Consider the following 17,172-nt stretch of genomic DNA (forward strand, 5'->3'; position numbering starts at 1 on the left):
TTTCGATAGACCCCTGGGTCAAGAGAGAGAATAGTATAGCAAAGTCGTAATGCAACTCGAAACAAGATGTATAACACAACAGAAATAAGCGATAAAATAATAACAGTAAATATCAAGAAAATACAAAATAAGTAAGTTACAAGCAATACGAAATAAGAAATAGGAAAACGGACATTCTCCTAGTAGTAAACAATACACTCACAAATCTAAGAGGACTACCACCCCTACACTCTCCTAACACCTAGCCACAACCCACACACTCACACTAGCCTTCAACCCTAATCCGCGACCTCCACACCTTCCTGTCTAGGGTTATGTCCTCAGTAAGCTACAATTGCTCCATGTCATGCCTAATCACCTCCCTTCAGTATTTCTTTGGCCTACCTCTACCCCTCCTGAAGCCATCCAAAGCCAGTCTCTCACACCTTCGAACAGGGGCATCCGTGCTTCTCCTCATCACATGCCCAAATCATCTCAACCTGTCTTCTCTCATCTTGTCCTCCACCGAAGCCACTTTCACCTTCTTTCAAATAATCTCATTCCTGACTCTATCCCCTACAGTGACTGTCTTCTCTCATCTTGTCCTCCACCGAAGCCACTTTCACCTTCTTTCGAATAATCCCATTCCTGACTCTATCCCCTACAGTGACTATCTTCTCTCATCTTGTCCTCCACCGAAGCCACTTTCACCTTCTTTCGAATAACCTCATTCTTGACTCTATCCCCTACAGTGAGACCACACATCCAACGCAACATCCTCATTTCCGCCATCTTTAATCTTTGAAATGGAAAATTATATAATTAATTTAAAGTAGTGATAGAATAATTAGACATGATAAGGATAGGGGATTATGTACTTAAATGGATGGGTTATAATTTTTTCAAACTAATTTTGTCAGATCTATGTAAAACCAAAAAAAGAGTCAAGTGATAAAAGGGATGAGTGGGTGGGTGGAGTGATTTGTTGTTTTTATAATGGGCGTGTGGTGGACGTGTGTCTTTATCTATTTCTTCTCAACTCTTTCTTGGACTTTGTTATTCCCCACTCTATCTTTATCTCTTACTGCTCTATGTATTTTGTCCATATAAATTACCTGGGGAACTCCACAATTAGCCAACTTTTGGGATCATTCTTTAACCTCTATTTTATTTTATCTTTTCAAAAAAAAAAAGAGAAAATTTCACTTTGGATTTTTTACTTTAATAAACATATATAATTGAAGAGGTAAAATTTGTACTTCGTCGGTCCATCTCTTAAGAATGTCCAATAATATTTGTTAAATTTATAAAATTAATAAAAAATTTATCTATTTTTACTCATCTTACTCTTAGCATATTCATTATGTAATATATTTTTTAAAATATTAAATTATTATATTAAAAAATTAATATAATAAAATTACTTGTATGATTTATTATTTTTTAATATCTAAATTAATAAAAAATGAACAAGTAAAGATTGACGGAGGCAGTACTAAATATAGCAACTTCAAACACACAATTCTTTTAGATGAACTTAAACGCACACGTCTTAATTAAGTAAGATTTAATTTAAGACGTGTGTGAAGTGCAACTATTCTCTTGTTCGTTTTATTAACCTATATATTAAAAATAATTGTTTCAATTTATTTATTTAATTAATAAAATTAAACATATTTTTATTATTTTTCCTTTTTATTCTTAGTGTTAAATAATTGCATAAAGTAAAGTAATAATAATCAAATTTATAATTCTTTGCTATCCTTAATAATGTTAATTTAATAAGATACATTCATAATTAAAATTTTCTTAAAGATGTGCAATATTAATACAAGCCGTCTTAAATGTAAAAATTGCACTTAAAGATGTGCGTTTAAAGTGTAACCAAGCTTAAACTATTTAGCTCCGGTACGTCGGATTATCCCAAAAAAACTTGTGGAGAATCCGAAATGAACTTTTCTGAAGGAAGAACTCTCGAGATTAATTTTAGGATGAATTTATTTCATATTTAGTTGAAATAAAAAAAAAGGAGATAATTTATCTTCAATTAGTTATTTTGAGATTGTGGTGTTATTTTTATCTTACGTTACGGATGGAATAACAATTCTGAAATAACTAATCTCGAGATCATTAATCTCAGAATATCTTGTTTCTTGATCAAACAAGTCATGATTGACTTTGGTCTTCAATCTAGGTTGATCCTGTTAGCTTCCTCGTGACACTTGCAAGTACGAAAACACAGAAAGTAAAAGATCCTAGAAAAATCCTTCAAATCAAAGATAACAAGATAATAATGAGCTTGCAGTGATCCAAACAACTTCACTGTAACAATAAAAGAATTACTAAAAAATCTTTAAAATAGCAACACAACAAGCGTCAAACAATAGTAATACAACCAACTAATCCGACTGATTTAGTGCTGACTAAATAGTATTTGCCACTTATCAACTTTCATATCGTCCATAGATGATATTCGTACATTACCTATACAATTGGTGCATATACTCAAAAGTTTGCCATTTGCCATTTGCCATTTGCCATTTGCCATTTGCCAATGAAGGATGTGATAGCTAAATGGAGTAAAAGTGATGGATGGTTGGCAGGTCAGTGGCTATCTACCTTTTTCTCTTTTCTATTGTCTTTTTGTAACTAGCAAGAGTATCATTCTTCTTTTTTTAGAATAACTATAAACAACTTTTTTCCTTACTTTTCTTGTCAATAATAATGTTGCCCATGAGGACAAATCTAGAATTGCCCAAATCTTTTGGGGTGGGGCGTGGGAAAGGAAGAGAGAGGTAATTTTTTGTGGTTGGAAAAAGTAATAGCACATACACTCTACATGGATAAATAATTTAAGATTTCAGAATAAAATATATATCTGTATTAACTAATATTCATAACTAAATAATAACTCCAAATTTTGTACAGGCATAAATATTCTTATTCTTATAATCATTATATATATGTGGGATAAAAAAGGACATTTTTAGAAGAGAATATCCAAAAAAAAAAAAAAAGGATTTAGTTGAACTTATGAAATGCCTAAACAAAAAGATGTCTTTCTCCAAAGCTCTTCTCCTGATTTCTTTTAAGAAAAATTATGGTTAAAATTAGAAAATCTAAATATATTTCAAGGCTGGGCATGTCGCCCATAATGCGCTGTGTGAGCTAAATTCCCAATATCATGAGATAATTCGATTCATATGCGACGTGGACCTTATAGCACTGAAAGGACCTTTTCTTGGTACAAAAGAATTGAAAATGATGTCTATATACTATGGTATAAAATCACCACATATTTCGTATTTATACTTCATCTATTAATTTTTCGTCCAACGAACAAATTAAGTAGCCGTTTGGTCATAAAAATTAAAAAATTTTGAAGTTGGAGTTGAAGTTGAAGTTGGAGTGAAAAATTGGTATTATGGTTTGCCCAAAAATGGGCAAACTACATTTTATAAACTTCATGTGAATAATAGTTAAAATTAAAAGGCTAAATATATAAAATATGATTGATCGAATATCTTACCTGACTTGAGATATTTAGGATTTTCAGGATTTCATAGTGCAACCCGAACAGAATCATTATCTCTAAAATATGCAAAATCATTTAAACCTTCTTCTGTGTGATCCAAATAAGAAATGACGTTAGGATGATAATTAATACTATCATCATGTGAAGGAATAGTGTTATCGTCCTCATCTGAATTATCATCATCATCCGACATTTGATCATTATCATCTAAACTATCTCTATCGGATTCATGATCAGCTGTGTCATTAGCTAGCTCATCGTTGTTTACAATTTTTGTGAATTGAGTCAATGTAGGATTGTCTGGGTTGACGTTTAACCTAAAAATAATAGAATTATAATTTTTATTTTAAAGTAAAATTAAAATAACATTGCTAGGGTTTTTCAACTCCATTTTTTAAAAAAATTATGATTTGTCTATCTATTGGCAAACTTCATTTTTTAAAAAACAAAAACTAGGGTTTGTCCATTTATGGGCAAACTCCATTATTTTTTTTGAAAAAAAATATCTTTTTCTGTACATTAAGTTTGGCTTAATAAAATAATTTTCATTGAAACATGTATATAACGATCTTTAAAGAATATAAAAAAAAAAAAATTTTTTTACCTATCTATTGATTCAATTGGAGTGTGACAATATAGATTAGTCGGTTCTTGATTGCTCAGTTCTTCAAACTCATAATTTTGAGAACTCCAATGGACATTATGTTGATTTAGTGAAGTCAAACCGTCATTTTCTCTATCAAACCCTACTATTGTTTGTTGTTGAATAGAATTGCTTGACCAACCAACACTGAAATTAGTAAAACATGTACTATTTTGAATATCAAATTCATTATCAGATGATTCTTCATCCTGAATAACACTTTGAGATTTGACATACATATCAAGTGTTGCTACATACATTTGGTTACGAAAAATCTCAGGACTACAAAGAAAAGTTGATAAAGAGTTATCATTTCAAATTCGAGTCTCCTCGAAAATTATATGACCGTTACACATTCATATTTGAGTGTCATTGGAAACACTTGAACCATTTTCGTAGGAAGACTATATCTAACCAAACCACCTTCGTACAAAACTTCTCCATCCCAAAATAAACTAACCCTAACAGTGTCACTCATTATTTTTAGCCTTATAAAAAAGTTTTCAGTGAATAATGATTGTTGCTCGTGATGAATGAGATAAAATAGTTAACAACAACACATATTTATAAGTGAAATTTTTTTATTGAAATGACAAATCTTTCACATTTTCAGGAATCTCTTCAGCAATTTACGTTACAAAAAAAAAATTGAAATATTTTCAGAAATCTATCAAATCTCCGAGCGAATCTCTTCAGCAATTCACATGAAATTTATGAAATGTAGTTTGCGTATTTTTGGGCAAACCATAATAGCAATTTTTCACCCAGAAAGGCTGAAAACGGTGTTAATTATAGTTTGCCCCAAAATGGACAAACTGTCCATTTTGTATCGAAATTTAAAGTAATGTTCGTTTTGACTCCGGCTGAAAAATATCCCTTTTAGCTCCGGACTCAAAAATATTAAATTGGTGCATATTTTTCAAAAATCTTTCTTTTCCACTTTTTTCTTTTTTGTTTGCTTGTTAGCAGTTCATTGTTCCTCGCTTGAGGTTACTTTCTTGCTCAGAAATACTAACAACCCCTTGTAGCATTATCAATTTTGGATAATAGGCTGATCAGATAAATGAGATCTCTCTATTATTAAATAGATATTTCAGTTTTGCGTCGTAAGTATAGAAAGATCTTACACAGCATAAATTCAAATTAATTGAAGCTTAATACAGACATCAAACACCTAATAAACAAAAATAAAAAAAGATTTTAAGTCACAAGCTATGAATGTACTTAATTACAATACTAGTTCTAGTAATCAAAACTGAGAAGAGATATTAGTTTATAACTTACAGTTGTATCGTACAAGTAATCAGAATCATAGCTGTCTAAGAAAGGGAAAATCCAAAAGAAAATTATTTTTTCCTTTTGACAAGAAAATTAGAAGAATGAGAAAGTTTTAATCAAATTAATTAATAGATTGGGATAATTACATAACTTAGTTGATATTGACTCCTAATTATTTTATTTAGCCTAATTTTAATTAATTACAATTCATAGCCTCTTCTTACATATTAATTTTTTATAATTATAATTCATAGCATCTCTCAGTTTTTTTCTTCATTTTTTTTTCTCTTTCTTTTATTTTTTTCAATTTTTTCTTTTTCATTTTTTTTCCTTTTGTATTTTCTTTCTTTTTCTTTTTTTTCCTTTTAATTTTTTCTCCTTTTTTTTGTTTTTTTTCTGTCTATTTTCTGTTACTCTTCTTTTTTCTTTTCCATTTTTTGTTTTCTCTTTCTTCTTTCTTTTTTCAACTTCTCTTTTTCATTATCTTTTTTTCATTTTGCCTTTTTTTTTTTTTTTTTTCTTTTTCTTCTTTTCCTCTTTTTTTTTTATCCTTTTTTTTTATTTTCTATTATTCTCCTTTTTTTTTATATTTTTTTTCCTTTTCACACATTTCTCTCTCTTTTTTATTTAATTTGTGCGAACTAACAAACATAAATACAAGTGTGAACTATGTTTTAATTTTTTCTTTTTATTTTTTTTTTCTTTTGTATTGTTTTTTCTTTTTTCTTTCTTTTTTATTTTCTCTCTTTTTTATTTTTTTATCTATTTTCTATTACTCTTTTTTTTCCTTCATTTTTTCTTTTCCTTTTTCTGTTTTCTCTTTCTTCTTTCTTTTTTCAATTTTTTCTTTTTTGTTGTCTTTTTTTCATTTGTCTTTTTTTTACCTTTTCTTCCTTTCCTTTTTTTTTCCTTCTTTTTTTTATTTTTTTTCTCTATTTTCTATTACTTTCCTTTTTTTTTTATTTTTCTCCTTTTTTTATTTTTATTTTTCTCCTTCTTTTCGTTTGTGCGAACTATCAAACACAAATTCAAGTGTGAACTATAAAATATAAATATAGAGTCTAATTTTAACATATAAATACAAGTAAAAACTATAAAATACAAATATAAATGCGAACTATAACATATAGATACAAGTGTGAACTATCATTTGTATTTTTTAATTATTGAAAAGGAACGATTAATTTTCTTTTTACGAATACTTGTTTGTATTTATTTATACGAGTTGTATTTATTGATACAAATAAATACAATTCAATTTTTTATAAAAATACAATATGTATTTGTATTTTTAAAATCATTGATTTCATTTGTTTGTAATTGTATTTGTATCAAGTGATATTTATTTATTTATAAATATGAATAATAATTTTGACATACAAATACAAAATGGTACATTTGTATCAAATGATACATTGCATATTTATATATTTTAGAATCAAGAAAATACAATTAATGCATTTACTTGTTTGTATACAAATACAAATGATAAATTGTACATAATCACGACTAAATACAATATGCAATCAACTTACAAATACAAAATAATTCTTTAAAAATACAAAGACATCGACGAAAATAGAATATAAATACAAATGTAATCTAAATATACAAATACAATAAAATCATAATACAAATATAATCCAATATAATATACAGTCAATTATAAAATACAAATACAAAACAGTTCTTTAAAATACAAGTGTGAATTATATAAAATATAAATGATGGTGCAAACTAACAAATATAAATACAAGTGCGAACTATAAAATACAAATATAAACGAAAACTACAAAATACAAATACAAGTGCGAACTTTAAAATACAAATACAGTTGTATCAATGAATACAAAAATATAAAGGACGGCGTGGCTACAAATAGATAAACAATTATGGTATTTACGTTATCATCAATGACTTGTGCTCGAGTAGTTATATTTTTTTAAAATACAAAAAAATATAAAATAGAACAAAAAAATGATAAAGAAAATAAGTACAAAAAAGAAAAGAAAAAAAAAAGAAAGAGAGATAGAAGAGAGAAAAATATATATATAAAAAATAGGAAAAATTAGAAAAAAGAAGAAGAAAAATCGAGGAAAACACGAAAAAGAAAAAAAATGGTAGTGTTTTTGGCAAGACTAAATATGTAGTGTATTATGTTTTTATGAATACAAACCACTGAGTAAAAGTGAATACAACGGCTGTGAATCGAATACAACAGCTAAATGGTATTGTATTTATATTTTATATGAATACAGACTATTGATAAAATCGAATACAGCGGACATAATTGAATACAACGACTATAAATGGTAATTATGTAAAATATGGCTATAAAAAGTAAGTTTTCCAGCAAAACCTGGCTAGTTTTGAAAGATCCCCTAATAGATTATCAAAAAACAACTTACTTATATATATTGGGTGTTTTTGCCAACTAATATAATTTGGTATGAATATAGACTATAGTGTTTTCCGGATTATATTTATAAATTCAATTCTCATAATTTGTCAATATTTCAACATCTTCACCATTTCATATTACTATGTTATAGTCACGACGGGTGATGGTGAGATGAATGAGTCTCTTTATTTTTATTTAGAAATTTCGATTTAAATTTTGAGTATGAAAAATCTTAGCATAACACTTTATTATCATAAAAGCATTTTATATATGCAATCTGAATTAAATGAGGTTTTAATCTAAATGAATACTGACCGGAAATCAAGTAATATGTTATTGCCTACTTCAGTGCAACCAAACTGACTAAAAACTCTTCATAGTGAAATTTGAAAACTCTAATATTATTTAGAATCACAAATTTTAAAATGTGCATCACAACTTGTTTGGATATTACCAAGCATTTGAATTCTAAGGGTCCGTGGCGTGGAAGGGTCTCACCATAAGGGTGTATTGTACGCAGTTTTATGTTGCATTTTTATCCAGTGGCTTTCTAGTCACATGGCTCTCCTCAATGGCAGTCCGGTGCACTACCTTGCATTTCTGCCAGACTGTTTTCAAGGCTTTGATCTTCTCGTCACATGACTCTCCTTAAAGACAACCCGGTACACTAAAGTTCTCGCTATCCGCAGGGTTCGGGAAGGACCCACCACAATGGTGTATTGTACGCAGTCTTACCTTGCATTTCTGTTAGAGGTTATTTCCAAGGCTTGAAACCGTGATCTCCTGATCACATGAAAATAATTTTACCAATTACTTCAATCCTCTCCTTCATTAATGTTATGACTTATGACATAATAATGAAAAGTCGTATAATCTATTGAGATGTTGTATTTATCAAAAAAAAATACAATACATATAATATTTTTTTCAACACAATATGTATAATATAATACCATACATTATGACCAAACTATACACACCAACCATTCAAATAAGCTGTAAATATTTGGAATTACAATAATTCCTCATCCTAAAAAAAATTATCTTAGTAACTATTTAAATAGTCGAAGACTATGTTCTCTTTGACCATAATCTTTTAAAAATACTTTCTAATAATCTTGAATTGTTCACTATGATAAATTATTTATATAATTTCTAAATATATAATCTTTTCTTCAAAAAAATGTTCTCAGTTACTATTTAAACAGTCAAAAATATATTTTTTTATCATAATTTTTTAAAAATACTCTCTAAACATTTTGAACTATTATTATAGTAACTAATAGTACTTTTTATATAATTTTCAAATATATAAATTTTAATTTAAAAATATAGATTTTTTAAAATAGATATATATCACACCAAATGTTAGTTAGTTCTACCATTAGATTTCAAATCACGACAATCATTTTGAACATAGGAAGTATCTTATAAATGGAAATATCATATGTCATACTCCATAAAACGGTGGAAAAATATTCATTCTTTTTAAATATCTTTATTTATTTATAGTAATATTAAGTTTTAAAAATAAAATAATAATAGTAAAATTACATAGAGAAGTCTTTTTCACAAGAATCTCAGTTGCATTACATTAAAAAAATAGTCAGAATATTTTTGACAGATACTCATACCCTTACCTGCTTCCATATAATTCCAAACATTTAACATCATCTTCCACCTCTAACTTCATTTTTTCCCTCTATATAAACCCCCATAGACAAACCAATAAAAAAAAATAATTATACACAAACATAAGAGAAAAAAAATCTGTTAATATGGCTCATGAAAGTGAGAAATTGTTATTGGACCAACATAAGGAAAAACATTTTACTGCTGGTGAGATTGTTAGGGATATAATTATTGGAGTTTCTGATGGATTAACAGTGCCATTTGCATTAGCAGCAGGATTATCAGGGGCAAATGCGTCATCTTCTATTATTGTTACTGCTGGAATTGCTGAAGTTGCTGCTGGTGCTATTTCCATGGGACTTGGAGGGTATATTTTTTTTTTTTTTTTTTTTTGTTTTTGAATTCACAAGTGCTTTTATTAGAGGCGAACTCAAAATTTAAAGTTATATTTTTGAATACAGAGTTTAGAATTTAATATTTGATAAAATCTTTGGGATTATTTTTATGTCACATATATTTTTAAGTTTTGTGCCCAAGATATGGGGAGAATTTATTTTTTAGGCTACTTATAGTTTTTCTTAAAACAAAGTTTTTTGACTTTGTCATCGGGGATCTTCATTTTTTGATATAAATGATATGGATTTTTAGATATAGTAGTTGTCAAAAGTTGTCTTTTTTTATTGATTTGTAAGTGGTTAAGAGACCTCATTTCTTGAAAAAATGGGGCAGTCGGCCTTGGCAGAGCCACCTTTTTTCAAACTGAAAAATTATGAACTTTTTTTTTATCTATATATATATACACACTGTAGAGGTTATTTGTCATTGAAATCAAGAAAAAAATGATTTTTTGGAGATAACAACTATATGTCAAGTGACTATACGATAAATCTGCCTGTAGGTTAATCATGACTAATACAAATTTTGAATTATAATGAATTTGTATGAGTAACAATTAATGTGTGTTTTTTGTTTCATGACATTTATTGGAGTTAAATATTTTATTTTATTATAATTTATCTGCTGATTTGGTATCAGAACTTTTGTTGCTTGATTGATGGACAAGTACTTGGACAACTTAATTTTACTTGTTTAAAATAACTGATTCATTCCCTTTACATTGATTATTTACAGTTATTTGGCTGCAAAGAGTGAGTCTGATCACTATATGAGAGAGCTGAAGAGGGAGGAAGAAGAGATCATTTCTGTACCCGATACAGGTATACTTCTCATGCCGTGGCACAGAGTGGCGTACACATAATTTTACGCAAGTAATGTCGGCCTATATAATCAAGTACTGAGCTAGTACACGGTTGTTGATTTGAGACTGAGGTTTTAATAAGGCTTTATCAATTCCAAATAATGTTTACTCTACGTTATTTTTCATGTGGTCTCGTGTATATATAGTATTTCAGAAAAAATGATATGAACATAAACATATTTGATAAAGCTTTTTTGGTGAATCTACGTCGGATGACACCACTTGAAGCAATGTGCATCACACATCTATCTCATTAGAGTTTGATTTGAAGGGAGTTTTTCTTTTCTTGACATTTAATTAGAATGTGCTAATTTGTGAATTTGGCAAAGGTTACTTGGTTTGACGAAGAGTTTGTGGTATCCTGGTATAAATTGCAGAGGCAGCGGAGATTGCAGAAATTTTGGCACAGTATGGGATTCAGCCCCATGAATATGCACCAGTGGTGAATGCTTTGAGGAAGAATCCAAAGGCATGGCTCGACTTTATGATGAAGTGAGTCTACCATAATTTATCTCACTAGTTAGTTCTTTTCAAGAAAGTGAATTTTTACTAATATTTGTATGTGGTAATGGTGGGGAAACCAAATTGATTGTTGATAATGTCACCAGTTGAAAGACTCGTTTGGAGCTGAAATATTTGAATGTTTGACCATGTATGAAAGGAGTTGTACCTAGCACGTTTAGAGATTTAGTTTGTGTTGCGTTAGAGTAGGAGGGGGATAATGGAAGTATGTAAGTTCCATCTGAGATTTGAGGGGGAAGATTAGAGCATTTGAGTCCGACTTGGACCACAGAAGAAATCATTATTTTAGGAACCTTATCGCAACCTACTCAATCGCAGGCCACTCAAAGTGGAGCAAACACTTTGAATAGTTTCTAGCTTTTCTTTTATGGTCCCTCCAATTTAATTTGGTATTTAGCTGGCGGGTTACTCCCTTTTTGTCCCGCTTTTCAACTTTGTGAGTTATTTGGATGCATAGTGTAACTTTCTGGTTTATCTGATCAATCATGGCTAAATGGTCTCCATATGCAAGTTGCTGTAAATTTCAATCCAAAAAGATATTTGAATCAAACGTATGATGATACTCATGTTAAAAGGTTCCTTTTCGGAATACTTAACCGAAAACCCAATGCCTTCAACTTATCGAGACTTCTGTCTGTAAAGTCGTGTCTATCTTGATGGAATTGGATTAGAGTTTCATCTGTCATAATGTTGAATATGATGATATTGCTTTGACATTCTATTTGATTTGCTTGTCAATATGGATTTTTCTAATCACATAAATTCTGTTGCAAATACTGTGATTTTAGTTATCATGGTGCAGACCAACTATAATAGTTACTTTCTGTTGAATGGCAGATTTGAACTTGGTTTAGAGAAGCCGGATCCAAGGAGAGCGTTGCAGAGTGCATTTACCATCGCAATTGCTTACATCTTGGGAGGAGTGGTTCCTCTGGCTCCATACATGATCATTCCTATTGCAAGAAAGGCTCTCGTTGCATCTGTTTTGGTAACTATACTGGCTTTACTAATCTTCGGCTACGCCAAAGGCCACTTCACTGGAAGCAGGCCATTTAGGAGTGCTTTCCAAACAGCACTAATTGGAGCTGTTGCATCTGCTGTTGCTTTTGGTTTGGCCAAGGCTGTTCAAGGCTAGGGACCACGACATTGTTGTTTCTTGTAATGTAGCTTTTGTTGTTTTCGTCGTTGACAATGTAGACCTCTGCTCTTTCTCATTAGGTTTTTCATCTACCGTTGTATGGTACATGTTGAGGCATTAATTTTGAATTGCGTTTTCTGTTGATGTGTGCTTTGCTTTTTTTGATGTTAAAAGTATATTTTAGCCCATGATATACTGAGTCATTTCAATTGTGGGAACCTCCCCTGGAGGGTCCCTGGAGAACACTCATATAATCAGTGCTTGTAATCACACATGGCTTTTTTCTTAGGATAGTATATATCTCATCTCCCAGAGCTCATCAATGTTAACATCGACATTATTTTCTTGGTGTATACACCTAGAGTAGTATGGGTATTGGTGTATACACCTTGTGATTCCTGATGTTGGGCATGATGTTTGTTATAGAAAGGACAAAAAGGGGAAGTTTTTAGCAGTTCGTAAGTTCCAATATTGCTCCATCTCATGCTTTGTATTGGTGTATGTACGTACAAAGTACACATTGACATATAAGTGTGAAGATCCTTATTAATTTTGGTCAATCCCCCAAAGTAAGAGCACACCTTTCTTTTAAGGTATTGGGATGGATCCCTTCAGAGGCGGAGCCAGAATTTCAAGTAAGGGAATTCAATATTCAAAGAAAATTAAGTCGAAGGGGTTCAACACCTAATATAACTACATAAAAAATAATTTTAATCATGTATAAATAGTATATTTTTCTATAGAAGGGGGTTGACGAACCCCTAAAAGAGGGTCTGCCTCTGGATTACTTCAACCATCCTTTTCGTGGAAGGTTGATGCATGAGAAAAGAAAATTGTTCTTCTTCGTAACCTTTTCAACCTATACGAGGTAAGGAAGGAAAGCAACCACCTACTATGCCTTTCACTGGATGAACAAAAAAATAGTTATATCGCCCTATCTTTCATATTTTGATATGTATTCTAGTGTTTGGGGTTTGGCATTGTAATCCTTCCTACATCTATCACTTTAATTAGATACATCAAGGTTCTTGGAGGGTTGAACTTGGCTGCATTGTTCTTGGAGATTCATTACTGGATGTAATAGGTTTGCTAATTCATGTGAGGTTTTTTAAAGTTAGGACCAGAGTAAAAAAAAAAAAATCCCCTTGGTCATCGCATTTGAAATCTTGTAGCCACAAAATTCTTGTCCAAAAAATACAAATGAAACACATGAAGGACAAAGGAGAGGAGGGGAAAGAAAAAGCTAAATGTGAAAATACAAGTAATTAATCATATATGCTACTTTTTTTTTTTCTTTTTTCTTTTTTCTTTTCCCAAGCCTTACGCATTTGGATCATATATTATAGTAGAGATGTAATACTTGCAACAAAAAAAAACATCGCCGAGAATTTGTTTCGATAGCTTTTACATATCGTTTCATGACATCTATTTTGTTTTGATCAATACAGTTTTTGGGATGGAGTGTATCATTTCCTTAGGGGTCGTTTGGTAGCGTGTATAAGAATAATGCAAAATATGGTGTATTAGTAATGCTTGTATTAGTTATGCTTGTATTTTTCTTATGCATTATTTGGTTCGATGTATTAAAAAAAAACATGAATTACATAATTTTTAAAAAAAAGAAAATTCTTTTACATAATACCCTCAATATATATGTTGGAAAGGATGCGGAAAATTTTTTGAGGGGTAATAGGGTCTTTAAGCATATTAATGCCTGCATTAGATTCATTGCATTTCTAATGCCATGGATTTTGAGGTATTAGTAATACACACCTTAATACACAATAGAGTGTATAACTAATACTTGCATTAATTATACATAGGGTAAAAAGGTATACCAAACAAGGTACTACTAATACACATTAAACTAATACATGCATTAATATTTCAATACACTCTACCAAACGACCCCTTAGTCTGAAAGATATATAAATTTCAATATGATGAAAAAAAAAAAAAAGTTAGGTATAAGAGGTAGAGTCATTATAAAAATATATAATAAGGTATGAAGTAAGACAAGATTATTAAATAATACAAAAATGCAAGATGGGGAAAAGATAAAAGGCAACAATGTCATCAAATCAAATCAATCATTACATAAAATCATATTTTTCCTCGTTACATAACGTCAAATTTAACAATTCAATACAATAATATTGAAATAACAATCATTTTACTTATAGTAACAATGCCATAAAATTCGATAGGTAACATTGGACTAGTTAAAAAGACTTAGATAACACTGAGTTCGCATAAGAAAAAAGATTGAGGTAGAAAAAAAAAAGACTAGGCCAGTCATTGCACTAGTAGCTTCTGCGAGCCTCCCCTTAATTCTAACCAACATAGAGATGGACCTTAACAGCAAGAAAGAAGACACAAACAAGAGCAAAATAAAGCAAAGTATGAATCATAATGGAAGCACCACTTGTCTGAAAATTCCCAAATTCCACACAATGCCTATGCCCTGGCAGTTGAAATAATAGTCCTGGAGACAAGAGGATGAACAGTATCACTGACACCAAAACAGGACCCCAATCCAACATGGTTAGTTTCCTTAAATTCAACTAAAAAGAAAAATAAGATTGTGAATGTTGTATTGTTAAAAGAAGACAAGAATGGAAGATGAGGTGAGTAGTGGAAATGGGAGAAGTTGTTTATATATATATATATAAGGTGAGGGTACAATAAATGGGACGAAGAGAATATGAGACTTTAAATGGAAGAAAAGAACACCCCGTGACTCTCCACAATCAAAATTTGAATTTATGAATTTAATTGTTGGGTTTTTACTCCTTTTATGTTAATTTTATGTGAAATATATGAAGCACGTGGGCCAAAACATTTAATTTTGATTATGATTCATGTATAGATTATGTAAAGATTTAAATAAAATTTACATATTTCAAACTAAATAAAAGTACTAGAACTTATCATAGATAGTGATTCAAAATATTTGAAGTAGGTTCTAAGAAAAATATAGTCAAAGAAAAACTATTTAACTCATCACATAGTAACACCTTCACATAAAATAGACGGAAGGGAGTACTATTAAATTTATTATACTTCTAAATTATAAATTTAGAAATTAATATATATTTGTTAAAATATATTTAAAAATATATTTAATTTGTTAAATAGTGTTAGAAATATACTAGTTCAGTTGAACAGAGTAAATGATCACCATAATGGTGAAATGAGTTTGAGTTTTATTTATTATTGATATCGGTGTTGATGTAAATAATCTTTTTTTAATTATTTGATCATCCAAATGATTATATTTACATATAAATCTTTTTAAAATGTAGATTTAAACTATTAAAAATAAGATATTTTACCTATTAAAAATAAATTAAGATGTTGTATTTACACACTAAAAGGAACTAGGAAGTGTGAGGGATAGGAAAATGTAGTAGTAACTTGGACACTCGGTAGCCGTCCCATTTCCCCTCCATGCACTTTGCTTCTTTCCAACAACAATGTCATGTTCTAATTTGCTACTCCAGTATTCTCTGTCTTATTTAATTTGGGATTTTCTCATTATATAGTCATCATCCAATATAATAATTGGCTAATGTATAATATGTGTATAACATATAAGAATAACACGTGTGTACACAAAGTTTGCCCCTATCACCGGTAGACAGACTATTTTCGATAGATTCTTGACTTAAGAAAAAACATAATAAAATAACCCAAGAAAAAAATAACATGAGTATTGAAAAATATGTGTATACATACATAAATAAATATAGTTAGTATGTAATTTATGTGTACGTAACTAACAAACATAAATATTTTTACTAACAAACAAATACTGTACTTGTCTTGCCCTTAAGATATTGAACTACTACTTTTTTTTTAACTCACCTATTAAGCTAGTCTTTTGAATTCTGAACCACCAAAATATACTCATGGAAAATTGTCGTAGATATTTTGTCCTTTCACCTGTCAAGAACGAGGAAAATCTACAATATACTTGAAAGTATTAGGGGGGAGTTCATTTTTATACACAATGATCTATATGATTAAAATTCATTTTAAGAACTAGTCTCATCTTCTTTAGATGCAATTATTGAAATGCTAAATATAAGCTAAAAAGTGATTTCTTTTGCATAATTTTACCATGGAAACGAACTTTACATGATAGTTAAGATGTCTCGTTTCATTCCAATGCAAGATGCTCATTTTTGTACTTTGATCAACATTCATTGGAGACTGCGTGAGTGAACATCAAGGAAATGATTTTTATTTCAGCGGAAATGAGAAATGAGAATGTTGAGATGAATGTGCTGGTATATTAGGAAAAAAGAGCACTAGGAATGAAGTTATAGAGAACAAGGTGGATGTGTCTTTCATGGTTGTTAAAGAAAGGGAAACCGAGATGACTCAGGCATGTGATGCACGGATGCCACTGATAAGGTGTGAAAGGTAGGTTATAGTGGATATCAAGAGAGTAAGAGCTAAGCTAAAAATAAGTCTTGGGAAAAAATGATTAGACAAGGTATGGCATACCTGCAGTTAACTGAAAACGTGACTCTAAATAAAAAGACTTGGAGGTTAGGATAGATAGAATGCTAGAAGGTAGTCGAGCACTATCTAATTCTATTATCAGCATCTATATATTGTCCGTTGCTTCTTTATTTGTTGCTACTTGTTTTCTTCTTAATTATTTTCAATATGACTTCTTCAGTTTTGAATTTGCTTTATACTTAATTTTTTATATGCTAACTCGCGCCAAGGGCCTGAGAAAACCACCTCTACCTTCAAAAGGTAGAGGTAAAGTTAC

At 30.0% G+C, this 17,172-nt stretch overlaps 2 protein-coding genes across 2 annotated transcripts; one reads left to right on the forward strand and one right to left on the reverse strand.

The window, feature by feature from the left end:
* The first annotated feature begins 9,497 nt into the window (after window positions 1-9,497).
* Window positions 9,498-12,530, forward strand: LOC107870545 (vacuolar iron transporter 1). Its single transcript, XM_016717106.2, has 4 exons — window positions 9,498-9,835; window positions 10,600-10,685; window positions 11,104-11,218; window positions 12,086-12,530. The coding sequence occupies exons 1-4, from the start codon at window positions 9,615-9,617 to the stop codon at window positions 12,381-12,383; spliced, it is 720 nt and encodes a 239-aa protein (XP_016572592.2). The 5' UTR covers window positions 9,498-9,614; the 3' UTR covers window positions 12,384-12,530.
* A 1,973-nt stretch (window positions 12,531-14,503) lies between these two features.
* Window positions 14,504-15,179, reverse strand: LOC107872379. The gene has a single exon (XM_016719117.2). It carries the CDS (start codon window positions 14,927-14,929, stop codon window positions 14,720-14,722), a length of 210 nt encoding a protein of 69 aa, XP_016574603.1. The 5' UTR covers window positions 14,930-15,179; the 3' UTR covers window positions 14,504-14,719.
* Window positions 15,180-17,172: the final 1,993 nt, after the last annotated feature.

The sequence above is a fragment of the Capsicum annuum genome, chromosome 5 (genome assembly GCF_002878395.1).
Source record: "Capsicum annuum cultivar UCD-10X-F1 chromosome 5, UCD10Xv1.1, whole genome shotgun sequence".
NCBI classification, from domain to species: Eukaryota; Viridiplantae; Streptophyta; class Magnoliopsida; order Solanales; family Solanaceae; genus Capsicum; species Capsicum annuum.

Excerpts from the sequence above, each read along its gene's own strand:
- LOC107872379 (XM_016719117.2), bottom strand. The coding sequence starts at position 14,929 with ATGTTGGATTGGGGTCCTGTTTTGGTGTCAGTGATACTGTTCATCCTC.
- LOC107870545 (XM_016717106.2), top strand. The coding sequence starts at position 9,615 with ATGGCTCATGAAAGTGAGAAATTGTTATTGGACCAACATAAGGAAAAA. Across the intron at positions 9,836-10,599 it reads ATTTCCATGGGACTTGGAGG|TTATTTGGCTGCAAAGAGTG; the intron begins GTATATTTTTTT and ends GATTATTTACAG. Across the intron at positions 10,686-11,103 it reads CATTTCTGTACCCGATACAG|AGGCAGCGGAGATTGCAGAA; the intron begins GTATACTTCTCA and ends TATAAATTGCAG.